We start from the raw sequence: 19,837 nt of genomic DNA on the forward strand, positions 1-19,837 counted from the left end.
AGCCACAGTGAAAGCATCCATACATGCTGACAATGGAACGTTTGCACCTTATCATTCAAGATTCATTTGTAGCATTGTTAAATGACATCATTACATAAATGCATATAGCAACACCCATCATCACATTAGCACTGAAAAGAAGTTCACCCACGAACAGCGATGAGTAGATATTACTCAACTCAGAATATACAAATACCAGTACGCATAAAATCAATTGCCATCTTTTAACTTTAAAACACATTTGATGTAATTTTTCTTTCAGACCAATGGGCAGCTCACACTGCAGATCAACATCCGACAGCAGTGCTGTGATTACAGTTTAATATTACAAAGTGCATTGCTTCGTTTTTTCACATTATAATGGGCCCGTGTAAATATACAAATTTTATTACTCAGGTAAAAACTTTTAACCCAAAGATGTTTTATGCATTTACACAGCTTTGAAATGTTAATAGAAGCAATGTGGTGTGAAATGTGTAAATCCCTGTGTCTTACTAAAAATTCCCCTTTAGACTATGATTATAAAATTGTAATCTGTTGTGGTTTTAGATTTAGAGGACGCTGTTCCCCAGTGTGAAGGGGGTGAACTTCTGGGCCTGCTGGGCACCGATCTCTGCCACATAAAGTGCCCCACTCCTCTGGTCCAGGTCCACCAGGTGCGGCTTGATGTCGTCGGCCAGCTGAATGGAGCTCACCACCCGGCACTGGCCAATGATGCCCACGGGTGGAGCATCCAGCAGCGTCACCTGGTTAGTGTTTAGCTGCGCAACCACCAGGTACTTCTGGTCAGGGGTGAGCCTGCAGGGTGAAAAGAACAACAATGTAAAAAACATTTATGCAGGTGTTTGCATATTCGTGCAAAGCTAAATGATCTGAACTCTTCAATATGTGATGGTAGATGATATAAGGATCAATAGGGATGTGTAAAGAAGCAGACCGAAACGTGTAGACTGTCTGTTCAGATATGATCACATATATTTTCTCAAGTTCAGTTTGGAAAAGAAGTTCATGGCGAGCTTTTTTTCATCCAACCTGACAGAGTAGGGTGCATCATCCATGAAGCAGCTCCCCCATGACCCCAGCCAGTCTCCCGTCACAGAGTTGAACACCTGGATTCGCTTATTACGCCTGTCTGCAACCCACACCTGATCGACCATGCAAACAGACATGCACCACCAGCACACAGTCATGGTCTGGCGATTAGGGAACCGGTCATGTGATTGGAGGGTTGTGAGTGTCCTTGAGCAAGGCACTTAACCCCAACTGTTCCCTTGGCACTAGCTAGGGCATGTGTGTACTACAGCCCCCTAGTGTGCACTTCCGTTGCTCTGGATAAGAGTGTCTGTACATTTACATGTACAGACACCAATACACTAGTGCTGGAGCTTTTGCTACTGTTCTTAAGAGCTTCAGAACAAGAAATTTGGATATAATGCCGGAGCAACAGTAAAGTAAAAATGCTACAAAACAAAAGGGCTGAGAACAAGATGCTGTGGCTTTTCCAGACTCACCCTCTGCGAGTTATCCACAGTCACGCTGTGGGGGATGTCGAACTGTGCCAGTCCCTGCCCTTTCTCCCCATGCATCCACAGCACCTGCAAGTCTGCAGACACAGACACACAAACACACACACACACACACACACACACACACACACACACACACACACACACACACACACACACACACACACTACCCACTTCAAGGATGTCTGTTCAATGATGTATTCTGCTTACCCATTTTCCTTGTTGAGAAATAATAAATATAACATCTTTGTCTGTTGCACATGCAGAAATTCTGGAAGGTGTCATGCAATGAGCTGAAGGGTACCTCGAGACAGCTTAATCAGGCGGTTGTTCAGGCCTCCGTCGCCATCCACAATGTAGATCTCTCCAGTGGAGTCATGAACAAAAATCTCAGCAGGCTGGTCAAACTGCAGTGGGCTGAGGCCAGAGCCAGCCTTCCCAGGTGAGCCCAACACTTGCAGCAGCTTCCCTGAGGGAGAGTACTGCTTTATAGTGTGACCATGTGGCCCTGAAAACACAAGAACATGTAGTTGTCAGTGTAAGAGCTATACATGTGGTGTATGTGAAGAAAGGTGTATATTCTCTTCAATCAGTGGTCAGAAATGTTGATCTTGTTTCAAGAAATCATGATTGTGCTCATCTAAGCATAATAGCTGCCATATTAGCCTGGATGATTCTCTGCAGTTAGTCCCAACATTGCCAACGTCTGTCTTGCAATGACACGACTCCATAACCAAGAGTCTCTGTGAACTCACCGTTTCCTACATCAGTCACCCACACCGAGGGCTCGTTGGTCGCGTTGGCAAGGAAAATCCCATGCGGCATTTCCAGCGTAGAAGTGTTCCAAGCTTGCACGAAGTCTCCATCTGTGGTGAACACCAGCACTTTTGGCACGTTGTCCCCTCTCTGCACGAACAGAGTATTTACATTAGTGACGTTTGTTACATTAACATCTGTGTTCGCGTTGGTGGCGGTTGATCACCTGTGCAACGTACACCAGGCCTGCCAGATGATTGACAGCCACCCCGAAAACCTCCCCAGTGAAGTACTCTGAATATTTGGGCCAGGAGGTGTCCAGTTTGTACAGTGGTCTCCCAACTATATGGACATCGCCTTTGCGTCCTGACGCTGCAGACTGTTCAGAAGTGATGACAGAGAAATTTAGAAACGTGTGACAGCCCGTCTCTGCCAAACACACGTCAGGTATTAATATTTGACACTTCCTACCATTCCTACCAAAGCAGTGATTTATGAGCACGGCTGGTCGTAAGGTCGTTAGTTCAGCTATAATGAATAAGCACAAACCTGTTTCTACCGTAGGCTCTTGAATCGACCACAGTTAGCATGTCGCTAACGCTAGCTGTCTAATGTATGTTAAAAATGAGAAAAAAACCCAAAACTTACCTGCCAATTCATAGTACTATACATCACGAACATTACGAGGAAAATTATAGCCATTGTTATAGTAATAATTAAACTCTTCCTTCTCATATAGAAAACCGCAAACGGATTACATTTATAAGATGAGAAATACGAAATTGTGCTTCCTATTTTGATCACGTGACAGATGCCGGGCTGGGACTGCGCTTGGAGTGCGCACGAGACCTGACGAAACGCTCCCCTGCAGAAAGCATGCCAGGCTACATTTGGAAATATCATGCATAATAAAACGTAAAACCTTGCTCACCAGACTTCCAGAATTAAGCCAGACGACACAAAAGACTAAGCAAGGACAGACACTTTATTTGATTGTATCATCCTTTAGTAAACGTCTGATGAATAAAATATAAACAAGCCCAATCTCCAAAATAAGATAAACAAAAGATCACATATTTTTAAAAATATCAGTGGGGAACCGAAAACATATGAGCTCAAGTTAGAGAATAAAAAAATGACTTGTAATGCATTTAAAATAATTGGATGGGACATCTTTTCTTCTCTCTGGCTCTTATTACAGACTGACGAGCTGACAACAGACACCAGTACAAGCAGAGAAAGCATAGTTTACAGATGTAGTGTTAGCAAAAAGGCTACAGCATAGCATTCATGGGTTGTCATATGCATATAGTATAAATAATGGCTTAGGACATTACATTTCAGCACATGCCTTGGCCAGTGTAGAGGACATTAGGACAGTGGGAAGGTGCGGGGCACCAACCATGCTGCTGTCATAGCGTTCCAGAGCATCGTTCATCTCTTAAAATGTGACATTGGCAGCAAGGACACGGCTGTTTCAACTGTGGCCAGGGCCAATACTTGAAATCCTTAGAATCTTCAACACTGAAATAAATGTGGTCATTCCGTAACAAACTTGGAACGGGATCCTGATGGCACTTCACTATTTGGTAAGTTGTTGCACAACAAGGCATTAAAACATATGAGCTATTACATTTTGTCTTTTAGCAAACAAGAAACTTAACATGTATACTTAGGTTCGCCAGAAACCATTTCACATCCACAGCTATTAAAATCCTGAAAGCGGAGAGAAAGGCCTATGATAGCTTTGATCAGTGACTTAATATTCATTGCATATATAATTCTTTCCTTTACATAGTTATTACAGGAGCAGTCCATTTGCAGCATAAGCTCTGGAAACATACATGACCACAAAGCTTTAAACCCCCACAATTTTAAATAGTTTGACCTACAGACAAGACGAGCACAGGCAATGCTAGTGAACTAATGGCTCCATGAAAGGAGTGATGGTGATGAATGATACAACAGAGGGACAAGTGGTTAGTCATTGGACTTTGGAGGCTACAGTACATTCACCATGTCACACGCTCATCACCACCACCATGCACTGATTAATGGCTACACAGAGCCTATGAAAACAGCTGGGGCTAGAAACCCCCTGACAGAGCAGAGAGACAGGCTGTCAGACACTCACGCATGCATGCTCACATGCGCACCCACTCACACATGCTTACATGCACACGCACACAAAGAATAGTTCGCTGACTGCATATCATGAAGGACAGTACAAGAGACGTTGGGAGGAGAGCATTAAAACCGTTCCACGATGTATGAAGGATAATGACTTTCGCGTTGCTGAAAGGTTGCAGTGGCAGAGAGCACTTTGGTGAAGGCCGAGATTAAGGCAATACCGGTGAGCTTAGTATTTGTGGAGCATGTTGTGGTGGAGGAGTGGGAGATTGGTTTGAGCAGAGGGGGGTGTGGGTGTGGGAGATATGGATGAGTGTAGGGGGTTGTTGTTGTGTGGGGATCTGGAGGGCTGTTTATTTGTCCTGCATCTTTTCCAGGATGGGCACGATCATGTCAAATTTGGGCCTCTTGGCAGGATCCTCGTTCATGCAGATCCTCATAAGTTTGCAGATGTGAGGCGAGATGCCAGGCGGGATGGTAGGACGCAGGCCCTCTAGTGCCACCTAGTGGGGAGGAAAAGTAAAGTCACGAAAAACAATGTAAGCCTGTGTAATTTATAGGACAGAAATATGATATACATGATGATATACACCAAACAATTTTTTGGACAGTGAAAATGTGACGTACGGTGTGTGAGGAACGGCCTTGAGCATTGGTGAGTAAATCACACATGGGCTGAAGCACTGCATCTTACCTTCATGCCAATCTCCATGTTCGAAAGATCTGCGAAGGGCACCTCTCTCGTGACAAGTTCCCACAGCAACACTGCGAAGCTCCACATGTCCGCAGAACGCCGGTTTATCTCCTCGGGCTTCTTCTGCAGGGCTGCAGAAGGGAGGGAGAGAGAGAGAGAGAGAGAGAAACTGATTCACTCAGGAAAAGGAAAGCATGGTATAAGTGGTACAGAGCGGGGAGAGAGAGTCAAAAGAGGACGCCTGGTTCTAAAAGACGAGTCCCCGAGAGAGTACGGCACCTTCAGGCGCCATCCACGCCGGAGAATACATCCTGCCAGGACACTGGAAGGAGAACTTGACGTCCGCCATGCTTATCCTGGCCGTCATGTCTTCGTCAATCTGGTCATCGTACCGAGAACGAAAAGTGTGTCAGGGATATTTAACACTGGGACGCAAGAAGCAGGGAGTCAGTATCTTGTGTAGAGAGGAAACGGAGGAAGAGGTGTTGGCATGCCAGACGAAGTCGACGTTGAATAACGAGACTTCTGCAGTGTTTTTGGTATGTTGTATTTGGCGTGTCTCGGCAGTATGCGTTTCCTTCTTTGGGATTTTACAGACACCAGGTCTAATGAATACATCAGTGCTGTTAGGATCAGGAAGTCGTTTAGGAAGCCGCCTCCACGTCTCATACCATTACGCTCTTGCTGTTGAGATAGTGGCGCGGGATCATGGGCTCCAGGGTGTGAAGGAAGGCCATACCACACGCTATATCCAGGGCAAACTTCACTGCCTGCATCTGATCCACCACAAAGTCTACAGAGACACACAGAGAGAGAGAGAGAGAGAGAGAGAGAGAGAGACAGACAGAGAGAGAGACAGACAGAGAGAGAGAGAGAGAGACGTTGAAAGTTGTAGCAATTTTTGACACCAAACAGAAAAATGCAGTTAAGGCAGCCGTCTCTGTAACGGGCCGGTGCGGCCGGGCCCGTCCGCGTCGCCGTGTGGGAGGCGAGACTCACTGGTTCCCTCGTGGAGCACGTTGTACAGGGAGCCGCAGGGCATCCAGTGTGTGATGATGATGGGGTGGGGTGCGGGCGGAGCCTGACACGCCCCCAACATGGGCAACACGTTCGGATGGGAGAAGATTCTACAACAGGGGAACGATGTCAAAATATACACACGTGCATATACATACATACGAATGAGACAGCTTCACATAATGCTTCAGGGAAAGTGTCCCTATGCTTTTTAAACGCTTCAAACGCTTTTTAAAATCTGCACTTTACTTCATGGTTCAGAGGCATACTGGCCCAGACCCAAAGGCACAAAACAGCAATGAAAGGACAAATGCCGTATTTTTCTAACCATAAAGGCGCACGGTATTCTAAGGCGCATTATCAATGAACGGGTCTATTTTCGTACACAAGGCACACCGGATTATAAGGTGCATTAAGCCAAACAGTCAGATAAATCAAACTTTATTCAACTCTATTCAAGTCCACTTTATATGTCAACTTTATTCATCATCATCAAATTCTTCATCTTCAGTGTCAGAGTTGAACAGTACTTAGCTGTTCAGTGATGAATCCGGCCTTCGTGAAAGCTCGGATGACACTTGAGTCTGATACGAGTCTCCTGACTTCAGAAGCCACAAAGCTCCGATAATCCATCAAGCGGTGTGGCTTCATAGTTTACCAAAGTTGTACTAAAACATTTTAACAGATTTTCGATCACCGTGTACCACAAAATTGGTTCACGGTCAGAATTAACACAAACGGTCGGTTTTTTATTCTAAGTGCGCCAGTTGAAAACAGAACCTGAATAAATGGTGCGAAGTGCACGTGTTATCCATTACTCTCAAGTCCCACAAGCTTGGGCATTTTCATTCTTATCTTTACTGTTCAGCATTTGCGTTCATCACAGTGGAGTGTTCCCATACCTGCTGTACATTTACGTGACATTTTTGCGTAGATTGTGAGGCCCGAGTGTGTACCTCAGTTTGGGGTATTCCTCGTTAAAGTCGCGACTCTTTCTCGTGGTCCAGTCCCGAACGTGGAACACCTTCACCACGATCTCTGTGCCCTGCCAACGGCCCTTCCAAAGCTGCAACGGCGGGAAGAGAACAGCGGCCGTTACGGGGAACACGCACACAAGCTGCAATGACCACAACCTGCGCGTAGCCTTCAGACTTCAGACGGACACCCCGCTCACCTCTCCCGAATGGTTCTCGTTGATCTTGGTCATAAACGACAGCTGCTTGTAGTCTATGCCAGCGTGTTTGTTCAGTGTGCCGTTACCTGCGGCCATCAAAGCAAAACAACACGTACAAATGAAACAAGGCACACGTTTAATCCTACACTGAAGTCTTCGTATACTGTAGCCTTCATGTCGGATTTACTCTCGACGTATTACTCATTTGCGTAAATCCTTTATGTCCTCTTACTATATTATTCAAACATCAGATACAAGTGCAGTATGGGAATAATGCCTCACAGGAGCAGGCGAGGGGCGGGGCTTACGTGGTCGTGTACGGGTCGTGCCCTTCCAGAAGGTGTCCTTAAAGGGCACTTTGGTCAGACTCTGACCCTGCTTCTCTGCCATCTCTACACAAACAAACAACCAAAACATGTTTACACAAGAAAAACAACAGAGCAGTTATCCGATCATGGCACTGGCTGATATTGCAGTGATTTCCGTGTCTGATTCACGCAGGTCAGACTTCCATCGGACACCTTTCAGGAGGTCACGCAGGTGTGGCTTGGCCTTGTCCAGTGGCATTTCTCCATATTTGTTGCAGATGCTCACCTGGGCACCATTACTGACCAGATCCTGGAGGGGACGACAGGGATGGGAAGTTCAGTGAAAACATTTAGTGTGTTTTATGGTGAAAGACACAAGGTCTTCCAGTTGGATGAGGGTGTAAATTACTGCAGTGGCCAGCAGAGGGTGCTCACCTCTGCTACCAGGTCGTGGCCCCAGAAACAGGCGTAGTGGAGCGGCGTATTGCCATGCTCGTTGGCCGCGTTGGTGTCTGCTTTGCACTGGATCAGCTGGACAAGGGACAAAGGGCCAGTGTGTGTGGTCAAAAAGATCTTATGGTAATGATCTTCAATTACATAATTGGCTATTGGTAAAATACTTCTAAACTAAGATGCACTGCCCAGTTTATTTTGGGAATAGGATTAAGATAAGATTTAAAATATATATATAGAGACATCCTTGGCACCCCCAAGTCCAATGCTAAGAAATTCCTGTTAAATCACTCTTTCCTGTCAGGGCGTATGAACATGGGGGACTATGCCAACTCCAGCCTGTCCTCACACTAAGGAGAAAAGCAATGTGGGCTACATGTAGTGTGTGAAGATTTCAGTGCAGTAGCTCATAAGTAACCAGAGGAGACGTGTTGGGCTGACGACGTCATGCGTGTGGCTGTACAGGTCTAGAATGAACATGAAACCGGACGCTGCTCCAGTGAGAGGTGTGTAATGACATTGTGTGTTGGGTTAGTGGTGTTAAACATTATATTATACATAATGGGAAATGTGAATTTCTCTTTCTCTTGGGTTTGGTTTCCGCCTCGCACACAACAGGTGCATGCTTGCTTGGTTAACAGGTCCTTTGTTCACACTACAGCCAGAATGCAACAGGCCCCCACACTGAGGTGCAGGTCTTCTCTCCTCACCTTGCCCAGGATGTCACGGTGTCCGTGGCTTGCGGCCAGGTGGAGGGGCGTGTCGTCTCCGCGGTTCATCACGTTGATCCGTGCTCCTCTCATGATCAGCATGTCCACCACGTTGGAGCGGCCCTCCCGACACGCCCAGTGCAGTGGACTGAAGCCGTGGTCATCGCTGAGACACACGTCAACACACAGACGCACAGTGCAATTAGGACCCCTAATCAAACAGACTCATCACCTGAAGCTGTAAAATACATCCGGGATGATTCAAAAAGCACACGCACGCACGCGCTTGGACCCCAGGATCTCACCCACCCGAGCGGCTCTTTCTGTCTCCTAACTCAGCTACTGTGGTTTGAGCAAACATGTCTCATCTGTAGCTGCCACCAACCAGCACGTGCTGAGCAGAGTTTCGCTTATGTAACTAACACTGTAATAGCGATATACATGTCTAATTTGATTCTCTTCATATTTAACTTCAAGTTCCTAATGGGGGTAAAAAATGGTCCACGAAGCAGTGGCATGAGGAGGCGCCGCCCAGAGGCTGTGGGCGGGGCCTTCCCTCCCTCCAGACTCCAAACTCAGCTGTCTGTATCTAAGGCTCCCCAACAGGTTAAATATAAACAGCAGTTAACTGGCCCTTGTGTGTGTGTGTGTGTGTGTGTGTGTAAAAGACACGCTCTCTCACTCTGTACCAGGCTGTATTTATATTTGTGTGTGTGTGTGTAAAAAAGACACACTCCCTCACTCTGCACCAGGCTGTGTTTATATTTGTGTGTGTGTGTGTGTGTGTGTGTGTGTGTGTAAAAAAGACACACTCCCTCACTCTGCACCAGGCTGTGTTTATATTTGCGTGCGGGATTCTTTTGCAAGTCATCCATTTCCTTTGTACGGTCCCTAACGATGCTCTGTGGCCAGGGCTGGTGTCCCAGTAGATCCAGAACTGCAGACAACCAGATGCTCACTGCCCTGCTGCACAGGAGCATAATGAATACAGCCAACACCAAAGCTCGTGGAGAGAGAGACACGCACACACTACTACTGTCATCAAAGATGAGCAACCGGGCCTATTGTTTGCGTGTCATTTGTAGAGACTCATGCTAATTCTGCTCAAACTGTCATGTCATTATTAGAATGTTGCTGTAATGAACTGACAGTGAAAACAGAGGAGCTTGCAAGTTCATCGTTCTTAGCTTGATCACTGCGGGAACGTGGTGTGTAAGTGCGGATAATACCAAGGCAGCTGCCAGTACTCTTCACACACTGCACAACTGATCAGACCACACACAGAGAGCAGCACGCACACGGGTTTGGCTATAGTAACAGAAGTTTAAGTTCTCTGAATTCACTGCTGCCATGTCAAAACCCGTACTGCAGTTCAACTGACATCGCCCTTTGTTACAGGATAAACAGGATGTGTATATATAAAGAAAACAATGTAAATTGATGGAATAAAACTTCCCAGTGGGAATTTGAGAGCTCCAATGATTTACAGTTTTCCTAGCCGCTATATTTATTCACATACTCAGAACAAAGTGTTGAACTGTTTTCTTGAGTCTTGACTTCAGATCAGAAAGTAAAAAAAGAAAAGAAATGAAAAGTTAATGAGATTAACAGTAGAGAGGAGAGGGGGGCATTTTCCAGCAGTCCTCTTACAAGCTGAGCAGGAATGATCGGAATGATCAGAAAGGAAAGTGAAGAGTTATTATGCAGTTATCTGAGGTCCTGCAGAAGAGAACAGAGTGACACTGTCAGCACAGAGCACGACGGACAATCGAGCGGGAAAGAGGAAACCAAAGCCCCGCCCCCTCTTTCACTTCCCGCCCCTTCCCCCTTCCACACACTCTTCCTCTCTCCCCGTGTCTCCCTCTCTCTCTCCCTCTCTCTCTCTCTCTCTCTCATGCACATGTGCACACACATAGTCCACTCTCCTTGCCTTTTGAGTACTTGTGGGCGTTATGGTCTGTTCGCAGAACGAGTTTCTCTTGTCCATCTAAGGATGTGGAGCCCCAAAGCCCACATCATTGACACCCATACCAAACCATGCAAAAGCATGCCGACTGACACAATGCACAAATATTAGTCAGAGAGACATAAAGCAGGCCAGTCGAAGTTGATGCACACTGTCCTGTTTAAACGGTAGCAAATATTAAGAATGCAGGTAGAAAATATCCGATCGTCTTTCGTATGTTCTCTATGGGATCTTTTCATCCTATAGTTTTTGACCTTGCTGATTCTAGATCTACTTACAGGATTCACTGACAAACATGGATCTGCTTATACACATTATTCACAACCAAAATGAAGACATGGGACTCCACTCCGCTACTGACCTGTAGTAAATATGGAGCCATACACAAAATAACCTTGAATGTTTCTATGCACATTGAGGGATTTGCAAAGAAATCTGTAATCCAATCATTTGTTTCTTAGACACACACTCAAAAATAAAAATAAAAAACAACTAAAACAAGTGAAACGCATGTTATTTTAATGTTCAGTGTGATGTATACCCGAGGACTCACAAAAATAACCCAAGGTGTCCTTAAAATCAGAAGCATACCCTAAATTATGTCAAACAGGTAGCAGACACAAAGGCAACGCCACTGGCTAAGACTCCCTAAACACACGAGCCTCGAACATGCTAGTAATTTGACCTGTTAACATGGCTGGGGGTAGCTGGGATCCTATTTTAGGGCAGATACAAATAATTACTGAAGAATTGTATTACCGTAGAAATACTGAACTGTTTCCTGCCTGATTTGCACTAGCAGGGTTTTAGGTGAAGGGAGAGGAGACCCACTGTGAGCCTGGCACTAAACGCCATGACCTCAGCTGCAGCATGCCCGCTTGTGCTACTGTGAAAGGGGACATAAAGGGAGGCCAGAGTATCCTCCGAGCCTGAACCAGCCCAAACAGCACTAGCCCAACACACCGGCCCAAACAGCACCGGTCCAACACACAGATCCAAACAGCACCGTGATTGTAGGTGGGGTAATTCCACTGTTTACAGTTCATTACTGACAGATCTGCGTCAAGCGTAATGTTGTTGTGCTTCCTGTATGCTGTGCCTCTGTAAGTGTGCATAAGTCCTGTCTGAACTTTGATGTGTGTGACGGGGGGTGTTTAGAGAGAGGAAGTAGAAAACCACAAGCTTTTTTACAACTTCACGCTAGAACCACAAACGGATGACCCACTGCAAGAAAATAGGCAGGGGAGTGTGCACAAATCCTGTCCGAACTTTAAACTTTTTGTTTTTGGGGGGGGGGGGGGGGGGGGGGTTCTTGGGTAGGGGAAATAGAAAACCACAAGCTTTTTTTTTTTTTTTACAACTTCACGCTAGAACCACAAACGGATGGCTCGCAAGAAAAGTAGGCAGGGAAAACCATGCCCCAATCATCGGAATGCTAATTACAGCACGGACAACCTTAATTACGAGATGCCTGAGTCTTTTTCACTGAGCGCCATTTAAGTAGCGCAGGCCCACTGATAAGAGCCGTCTATAGATTAGATACATTGAGACAAGTTTTCTTGAAATCTCATTGCTGCTACGGCTATAAACACAGTCTGCAATGGCCATTTCCTGTTCACTCCCACAACAACTTTGGGTCATGACATGGAGATGCCTGCTAAAACTCCACACACTGCATGAGAACTGCACGGTTTGTGAGTGACTTATGGCCTTTGCCGCTTCGCCTGTATCATTACGCTCGACCAAAGCCTCTGGCTGCGAGGTCTGTGTAAAAGAAGAAGAATGAGATAATGATTGCGAAAGAAAGAAAGAGAAATAGACAGAGAGAGAGAGAAGGAGAAATGATAGAGAAAAGCCTGGTACAACTCAAGTCAGCATGCTCTGGTTAGTGAGCTCATAGTATGGAAACTATTCGCCCCTGCCATTCCTACGCAGACCTGCTTCCCCTCCCTCCCTCCCTCCCTCCCTCCCTCCCTCTCTCTCTCTCTCCCTCTCTCCCTCTCTCGCTCCCTCTCCCTCCCATGACTCAGTACAGAGATGTGCGTACGGCAGCACATCCATTAAGTTAGTCACACCGTAAAGCACACAGCTGGACTCCTGGGAAGAGAGCAGCTTCGTCTAGGACCGAGACGTCTGTGGAGATTCTGCACTTCAAGATCCTTTTCGGAACACCTCTACAGGCTGGCTCGGCAATTCAGCGACTCTGTGACTACCGACTGTTTACAGTGCACGGGAAATGCCTCGATAAAATCTTCATCACGTGACCGTTTTCTAAACACACGTGGCTGTAGTCTTCCTCAAAACTCGCCCCTCAAACTCTGACGTTGCCTGCAATTCACCAACCAGACAGCGAATGCATTCCGGCAAGTTAACGCTGCGCATTATGAGTGGAGACCACACATTTCTTTGCTGCAATAAACGAGTCTAATTAAAATCTGAGAAAATCTTTGGGTCAGACCACAAACAACAACAATGTTAATCTAGCTGTGATGCCAAACTCGTGCTTATGTCAGAATAACATGTTGATAACGTATGCACCTTTGCTCCACTGACAGTGGGCTAAATTAGAGTCTCGGTACAGGTGACTCTACAAGTGGTTCTGCAGTGGTTTCATTGGAGGTACAGTGGATCTGCAGCAGAATGTCTGGAACACACCACCAGTATACAGAGGCCCAAAGACCAAAAGTGCTACGAGCAACTGTCTGGCCGAGGGGAAACATTTCAGGAGAAAATCACTGATCAACACTGCATAGCCTCTGTACCATATACGGGTAGACTTTCAATTCTCCTTCGCATATACATATACAGACATTTTCCATTATGTCACCTTTTGAAATGCTACCAGTAATGATCTTTCGATGGTTTGCAGCTCAACTCTGACTTACTTGAAGAACCGCATGGCATGGTTTTCACCAGCGGGGAGTAAACTTCGTCACAGACGGTTGTAAATATGAATGTGACAGAGAACTGACAGCCTTAGCACACTGCGTCTCACACACCGTATCTCTCCATGGGTAGTTCAGCTTAGCGTCACACGTGTGCTTTTTTTTGTTCATTTGAATCACTAGAACTCACATCAAACACAGCTTTAAAAGCCCTGGATTTGAGTTACAGAATACCTTCCAAATTAAGGCTATACTATCCTAATCTGTTGAATTCAAAACAAGAAGTGGCAAAAACTTAAAAACGTGAAATGCACAACCAACTGTCTTACAGTGAAGAAAACAATGACGATAAAATCATATTAAACACCAATAACAAAGAACCACCTGTATAAACCAGAGGCTCTGTGTTCTATGACATCGATGAGAACAATGAATAGTATAGTTCGATAACTGCTCTTAGATAAGTGTAGTATGTAATAATCAATCGATCGGTCACCTGATTGTAAGAGTACCTGCTGGTCCACTCACCCCTGGTTAAGGTCGTTCTCCGTGTTGTCCAACCAGAGGCGGACAGCTACGGCGTTGCCCTCTCTGCACTGGGTGAAGATGTCATCCATTGCGGCACCCCCTCACTCCTCGTACTGGTCAAACCCTTCGTCCCCTACCAGGAGTGCCCTGGGAGAGGGGTGGAATGCAGCAGGATCTGGAAGCCACAGGTGAGGTCAGTGGGGCATTTGGAAAGGACCGACAGGCACAGGGTCACTTCGCAGCTGTTGTCTGAGAGGTCTACAGTGACAGGAAACATACAGCAGCTCTATGGAATGTCTACAGGGATGAAACGTTCAAGGAGGAAGTAGCAGTGGAATCACCTCCATTCCACTGATATGTGTGGAGGTCTTATTTTGAATCATGACCCCCCCCCCCCCCATCACAGGACAAAACAAACTTAGAAATGTAAGAGCTGTAATTAAACATCATACTTCAATACAGTGACAGCTAAGAACAATTTTTAGAACCTCCCTCATTAAAGTCACAGGCCTCATCCTGCCAATACACACATATCCATTGCTTAAAAGAGTTTTAAAAAGCCATCTTGGGAAAACTCTCACTCAACGCACACACGCACGCACGCACACACACACACACACACACACACACGCACACACACACACGCACACACACACACGTCCTGGCATCAGTCCCTCACTCATACCTGTGTTCCAAAGTCTGTGCTAAGACCTGCCACTGCTCATACCTTTACAGCTACGAATGCAAATTGTTGCACAAGTAGCAAAACGGTTCTCGAATAACATCACTTCTTCTTTTAACACCAAGCTGCACAATCAATACATCTGAATGAAGAGCTGAAAGACCGTCTCACAATTCAGACAGTTCTCTTAAAAGTGTGGAAACTGAAAGTATGGACTTTTTTTCTACCTTTGAGAATCTATTTAGGGAAGGAAACGCATAACTGATCTAGACAGACAGGTATGTAGTGAGGACTGTGGTCGTCACTGTAGTCAGGAATGTAGTCGTGACTGTATTCAGGACTGTGGTCGTGTCAGGACTGTGGTGGTCACTGTATTTAGGACTGTAGTCAGGACTGTGGTCGTGACTGTAGTCAGGACTGTAGTCCGGACTGTGGTCAGGACTGTGGTCAGGACTGTGGTGACGGGGCGAGTGGTCAACAGTGTTTAAACAGACGGGACGACGGCCACTCCACGTTGTGGCTGTAATATACAGAAACACTTTGTAAACTATTATAAAAACAAACCGCTAGGTTGGAAACATAGTTCTCAATGATAAGTGTATATCCTAACAGTTTGTTTACGCATAAACAACTGCGATGTAACATTTTTCACTGGGCTAACCTGTTAGCTTGTGAGCTAGCTAGCCAGTAAGCTAACGCCATATCTAAGCTGGAGGAGCGCCGTAGAATAGCTGGAATGACGAATCAGCTTACTGCTCGCAAAGTTGCGCTCGGTACTCCTGTCAGTCAAGCAAGAAAACCATATTCATGCATTTTACCTGGTGATCTGGCAGCGCAAGACGAAGCGATCAAACGTTGGTGCTGTGGGCAGTAGGGCAGTCAGACGGACACTACCGACGTCCACACCCAAGGCGGAGGTTGTGCTCGCGGGGCTTACCTCTGTGTGCGTGAGCCGAGACCAGCAGCGCCCTCTGCTGGCAGTCTTTGGAAAACCTTGCCCTCTGGTCATGTATTTTAGGCAATTGTGTTACATTTACAGCTCTTGGTAGAGATTTGGATAAAAAATATTTTTTGTAAAAAAACAAACAAAAAACAAGCTGTTCTCGAATAGGATAATATACTGAGCACTGATAACATTACCGGAATGCATTACAAACATTACAGCAATCAACCGATGATCTCTCCCTCAATATTTCATTAAAACTATAGTCTGTGTAACAGGAATTAAACTTCTCCATGTGGTAGAATTTAAAGAAATGAAATAAAAGAATTAAATAAGTACTTTTTATTAATATTGTAATTATCCTTAAGGGATTATTGGGATACTGCTTCTTTAAGTTGTGTGTGTGTGAGTGGAAAAGTGCGCGAGGAGCGAGAGTGAGGGAGAGAGGATTCAGTTATTCTTTCTTGAGTGAGTTCACTTGTATTAATGTTTAAATAAAAGATACGAGTTGTCAACAGTAAACTGCCCTGGTATTTAACGAACTTTACAATATATATATTAATCCACAAGGGGAAATTGACTGCATTCTTGGTAGTGAACACAGACACTCACCAGAGGCTATGAGCACACATGCCCGGGGCAGTTGGTTTGATGCCTTGCTCAGAGGTGCTTTTGGCCATGAATGTTAGTGGTAGTTGGGGTGTTGGGTCTCCTTCACCATCAAATGTTTCAAATGCCAGTCCAGAGTATCAGGATGGTGACCTCCTGGTCCCAAGTCAATTTCTCTAATGCTTGGGCACTCTAGGTTTACATTTATGGAAAGGTTTACATTTTCAGTACAATTACAATTCCGGCTTTAATATGGTCAACATCCAGGGCAAAGTCTACAGAAACAAGGCCATGTCAGAATTGGGACATTCTGGCAAATTTACTTTGAGACAAAATTTTTAATTTGTAATGACAATTTGTTCCTTACCAAACAATCCCTTATACGACTGTGTAGTAATGTGTGAACTGTAACACATTACTCAAAAATATGCTTTTAAAACTGGTTGTTGCTCTGGATCAAAACATTTACATATGATTTTCATTCTTTATTCTAGTTCACAGGTAAATATACAGCTTTTACCCTTCTAAACACCACCATACATACAATGCCTGGGGGAAAAAACCCTCTACAAGGCATCCATGTATTAACACTAAATATATCCCACCATCATCCCCTTATGAAAGCTCTCAAAGGCTCTAAGTCCCCTTCTCAACCATGTTCACATTTCTGGACAGGGCAGGCAGACCCGAGAGGTCATACACTATGCATGTGCACAGGGACAGCTAATTCTGCATATCAAGGCACATCTATTTTTCAATTCCTTTTGTAACGGAATACCATCCATTTTACTTTTTGCTACTTTAAATTGTATATTTTTTAATAGTTTTTTGGTACATGACACTATAAAAAATATCACATTATCAAATGTGTAACCAGTCCAATCCTTTCAAAATGAATCTATGCACTGAGTTTAAACTTTTCCAGTAATAAATGACGAGATGGCAGCTTGCTTTAAGGTCCCCCCCACAGTGGACTGAGACTCTGGGACCTCCGTGCTGCTTCTGGCTACACTGTTGAAGAGCATCTGGTTCTACTGGGATGATTGGCCCCGCAATTGAGAGGGAACTTTCTTGGTGGAGTTTGCAGAGGGCTGTGAATGTTGGGTCCCTTATTTGAAGACCGAGGCGTAACATTTCCTCTGTTGCAGCACGGGTAACCTGCGTTGGGACCGACGGCAGATCACTCGGCGCCTGCAGCGTCTCAACACCCAACGGTGGAAACACCACTAACCCAGTGGTCACTTCCATCGTCACCACATCTGACCACCTGCTTAAGGTGCAACGGGAGCCGCCGAAGAGACGTCTGGGGGTGACGTAGTTGTGGGGGGGCCTTCTGGTGCAGCTAATGTTCCAGGCAGGGGCGTCGCGGGGGCTGCGGCCTCAGACGCTTTCTCGGCTTCTGCAGCCTTGCTCTCCAGCTCCTCCAGACGCCGCTGCACCATCGCGGGCATCAGCTTCACGTACGTGCCCATGAGACGGTGGTTGGAGCGGATCAGTTTGCCAGCGCAGCTGTCCACGCAGCGCTCCTAAAGAGATGGAGAAATCACAGCAACGTTATCACCTTAGTCCGCCTCTTTGCGCATTTAATCGTAGTCCAAAATCATTTGAACGACACTACTCTAAGCGTTAGCCTCTCATTACGTGTTAAACTACCTAGAATAGGATTACATCTACCCAAACACCCAGTGAGCGACAGCATGGAGCCGTCTAACCATCTAAGGCCTTCACAGCTTCACTTTAGTCGGTGTGCAGTTGGCTGTCACACGTGCTCCCGTCGGCCCACTCACCTCATCCATGGTCAGACTCCTATAGTTGAAATTGCTGGTGCACCGCTGGAAACAGATCTCCGTCATTCGATTGTAAACCATGAGAAAATCGCGCAGCTGCAAAGCACAAATGCGGAAAAAACAAACAGCTGTAGTTAAAAGTGTCTCAGCTCCAGACTCGGTGTTAATTCGGATAACAGCGGTCACTCGGTACACGCTGCTTCCCGTACACTTACATTTCGCAGTTGTCCGTCAGTGTCCATGGCAGCAGCGCCGTCGCTATCTATAAACCTAAATACACATTCACCGTCTAGCCAGCGTTACAATGCGACTTCAAACGAGAAACGAGAGTCTCGGTGCTGACAGACGTATCGTGACTTTCACCAGCGTGCAGCCATATTGCGGCCATACTGCCATCACGTGACTCACGTCTGCGTCATAGTGCCATCATGTGACTCACGTCTGCGTCACCCGCCCCCGCTTCATCGCGGAAGTAATTAATTTTTTTTATAATAAAGAGGTTAACTGAACGATACACACTCAAGGATGTCATAACTATAAGTTACGAGCTAGGGGGCGTAAAAATAACTAATACACATACATACATGCCATACACAGTACAGAGGAGCAAAGCCATACAATGAGAGATTAGAAAAAGAAGTATCTAGAGATCTGGTGTGAGATGATTCTAGCATTTGGCAGTTTTCCATCTACATAATGAAGAATAATATTAAATTCATCCATAAATCAGAGGAAGGAGGGCTTATTGCCCCTCCGCTTACTGCAGTGAATGTGGTGGCTAAAAGTATGACTACATATATGGCAGCAGAGAAATCTGTTCATACCCCCCCCCCCCCTTCAACATCTTTCGTTCGGGGGGCCCAGATAGTATGTTTGCATACACCTCAGAAAGTAAGTAATTGCAACCCTGTTTTGCGCATAAAATAATAAAAATAATAAAAATGGCATCAGCATCAAAGGAAGGAATGTTAAGATTGAAATTAAACCAGTTCATCCATTAATCCATGTCCATCCAAAACTATTGACATTAAAAAACAAACAAATGCTACAGGGATTCAACTTCTTACTAACAAAAGGCACATAAATAAACATTTAATTAAAATCTTCTTTCAAGAAACATGGCTACAGGATATATCTTATTTATTATTTTGAAATGAGTCTCTTTCACTTTAGGACATTTGGGCCATTTAACAAATTGGAATTAGCAAAAGCCATTGTGGTTTTATCATTTGTATTAGGATGTCTCTTAAAAGAATCTCCATTATATTGATAGTAAATCTTGTGTCTCATACCATCATTGATAATCCTGTTATTACACTTGAAGTCAACTAAGTCATACATCTTAAACAACCTAAAAGATCCTTTAGAAAAATGTGGAAGTAGTTTTATTCAAGTTTACTTTACATTTCTGTGCCAATATAGCATCCCAGTTCCCCCCAGTTCTCCTCAGTTTGGTCACATCAGTAAAGTGTAAATCCGTAACCCAACTGCACATGTCCTCATGTGTGACCAATTTGGAAGGGCGTGTGCTAACTAACTGCCCGTTAGTTTTACTATGGCACTTGTACAATGTTTCTGCATGCGGAGAGAAAAATGCATTTAATTCACATTTAAATATTTTCTTCTCTGCCATGAGGCTCAGACTGCCCCACTAAGACTGGCCACCCTG

General features: G+C 45.2%; 3 protein-coding genes and 1 long non-coding RNA gene across 5 annotated transcripts; 1 reads left to right on the top strand and 3 right to left on the bottom strand.

Annotated features, from left to right (window-relative positions):
• Positions 1-371: 371 nt before the first annotated feature.
• Positions 372-3,108, bottom strand: LOC143525779 (NHL repeat-containing protein 3-like). Its single transcript, XM_077020092.1, has 7 exons — positions 2,931-3,108; positions 2,509-2,661; positions 2,282-2,432; positions 1,831-2,034; positions 1,512-1,603; positions 1,033-1,145; positions 372-798 (listed from the first exon to the last, which is right to left on the bottom strand). The coding sequence occupies exons 1-7, from the start codon at positions 3,015-3,017 to the stop codon at positions 552-554; spliced, it is 1,047 nt and encodes a 348-aa protein (XP_076876207.1). The 5' UTR covers positions 3,018-3,108; the 3' UTR covers positions 372-551.
• On the top strand, positions 2,628-8,903 carry LOC143525780 (uncharacterized). The gene is made up of 4 exons (XR_013133733.1): positions 2,628-2,729; positions 3,094-4,951; positions 8,363-8,564; positions 8,700-8,903. It is a non-coding gene; the product is annotated as an uncharacterized LOC143525780 (long non-coding RNA).
• ilk (integrin-linked kinase) lies at positions 3,250-15,799 on the bottom strand. 2 transcript variants are annotated; one of them, XM_077020089.1, is made up of 13 exons: positions 15,648-15,799; positions 14,148-14,322; positions 8,769-8,934; positions 8,041-8,136; positions 7,819-7,915; positions 7,606-7,689; positions 7,298-7,383; positions 7,080-7,189; positions 6,106-6,233; positions 5,778-5,899; positions 5,386-5,485; positions 5,107-5,237; positions 3,250-4,915 (listed from the first exon to the last, which is right to left on the bottom strand). In XM_077020089.1, the coding sequence occupies exons 2-13, from the start codon at positions 14,234-14,236 to the stop codon at positions 4,766-4,768; spliced, it is 1,359 nt and encodes a 452-aa protein (XP_076876204.1). In that variant the 5' UTR covers positions 14,237-14,322; positions 15,648-15,799; the 3' UTR covers positions 3,250-4,765. The 2 variants fall into 2 exon arrangements, with proteins under 2 accessions (XP_076876204.1, XP_076876205.1); XM_077020090.1 differs by having other exon boundaries at positions 14,148-14,405; positions 15,648-15,758.
• Positions 15,800-16,851: 1,052 nt separating this feature from the next.
• timm10b (translocase of inner mitochondrial membrane 10 homolog B (yeast)) lies at positions 16,852-18,585 on the bottom strand. Its single transcript, XM_077020093.1, has 3 exons — positions 18,384-18,585; positions 18,169-18,264; positions 16,852-17,907 (listed from the first exon to the last, which is right to left on the bottom strand). Exons 1-3 carry the CDS (start codon positions 18,408-18,410, stop codon positions 17,653-17,655), a joined length of 378 nt encoding a protein of 125 aa, XP_076876208.1. The 5' UTR covers positions 18,411-18,585; the 3' UTR covers positions 16,852-17,652.
• Between the last annotated feature and the right edge of the window lie 1,252 nt (positions 18,586-19,837).

The sequence above is a fragment of the Brachyhypopomus gauderio genome, chromosome 10 (genome assembly GCF_052324685.1).
Source record: "Brachyhypopomus gauderio isolate BG-103 chromosome 10, BGAUD_0.2, whole genome shotgun sequence".
Classification (NCBI taxonomy): Eukaryota; Metazoa; Chordata; class Actinopteri; order Gymnotiformes; family Hypopomidae; genus Brachyhypopomus; species Brachyhypopomus gauderio.

What these genes read in the sequence shown, in the direction of transcription:
- LOC143525779 (XM_077020092.1), bottom strand. Translation starts at nt 3,017, where the DNA reads ATGAGAAGGAAGAGTTTAATTATTACTATAACAATGGCTATAATTTTC. An exon ending in GGTGACTGATGTAGGAAACG is followed by an intron (nt 2,035 to 2,281) that starts GTGAGTTCACAG and finishes TTGTGTTTTCAG; the next exon opens with GGCCACATGGTCACACTATA. An exon ending in CCTGATTAAGCTGTCTCGAG is followed by an intron (nt 1,604 to 1,830) that starts GTACCCTTCAGC and finishes CTGTGTCTGCAG; the next exon opens with ACTTGCAGGTGCTGTGGATG.
- ilk (XM_077020089.1), bottom strand. Translation starts at nt 14,236, where the DNA reads ATGGATGACATCTTCACCCAGTGCAGAGAGGGCAACGCCGTAGCTGTC. An exon ending in CCTGCGTGACCTCCTGAAAG is followed by an intron (nt 7,690 to 7,818) that starts GTGTCCGATGGA and finishes TTGTTTGTGTAG; the next exon opens with AGATGGCAGAGAAGCAGGGT. An exon ending in GGCGTGGATGGCGCCTGAAG is followed by an intron (nt 5,238 to 5,385) that starts GTGCCGTACTCT and finishes TCCCTTCTGCAG; the next exon opens with CCCTGCAGAAGAAGCCCGAG.
- timm10b (XM_077020093.1), bottom strand. Translation starts at nt 18,410, where the DNA reads ATGGACACTGACGGACAACTGCGAAAT. An exon ending in CTGACGGACAACTGCGAAAT is followed by an intron (nt 18,265 to 18,383) that starts GTAAGTGTACGG and finishes TGTGCTTTGCAG; the next exon opens with CTGCGCGATTTTCTCATGGT. An exon ending in GGAGTCTGACCATGGATGAG is followed by an intron (nt 17,908 to 18,168) that starts GTGAGTGGGCCG and finishes CCATCTCTTTAG; the next exon opens with GAGCGCTGCGTGGACAGCTG.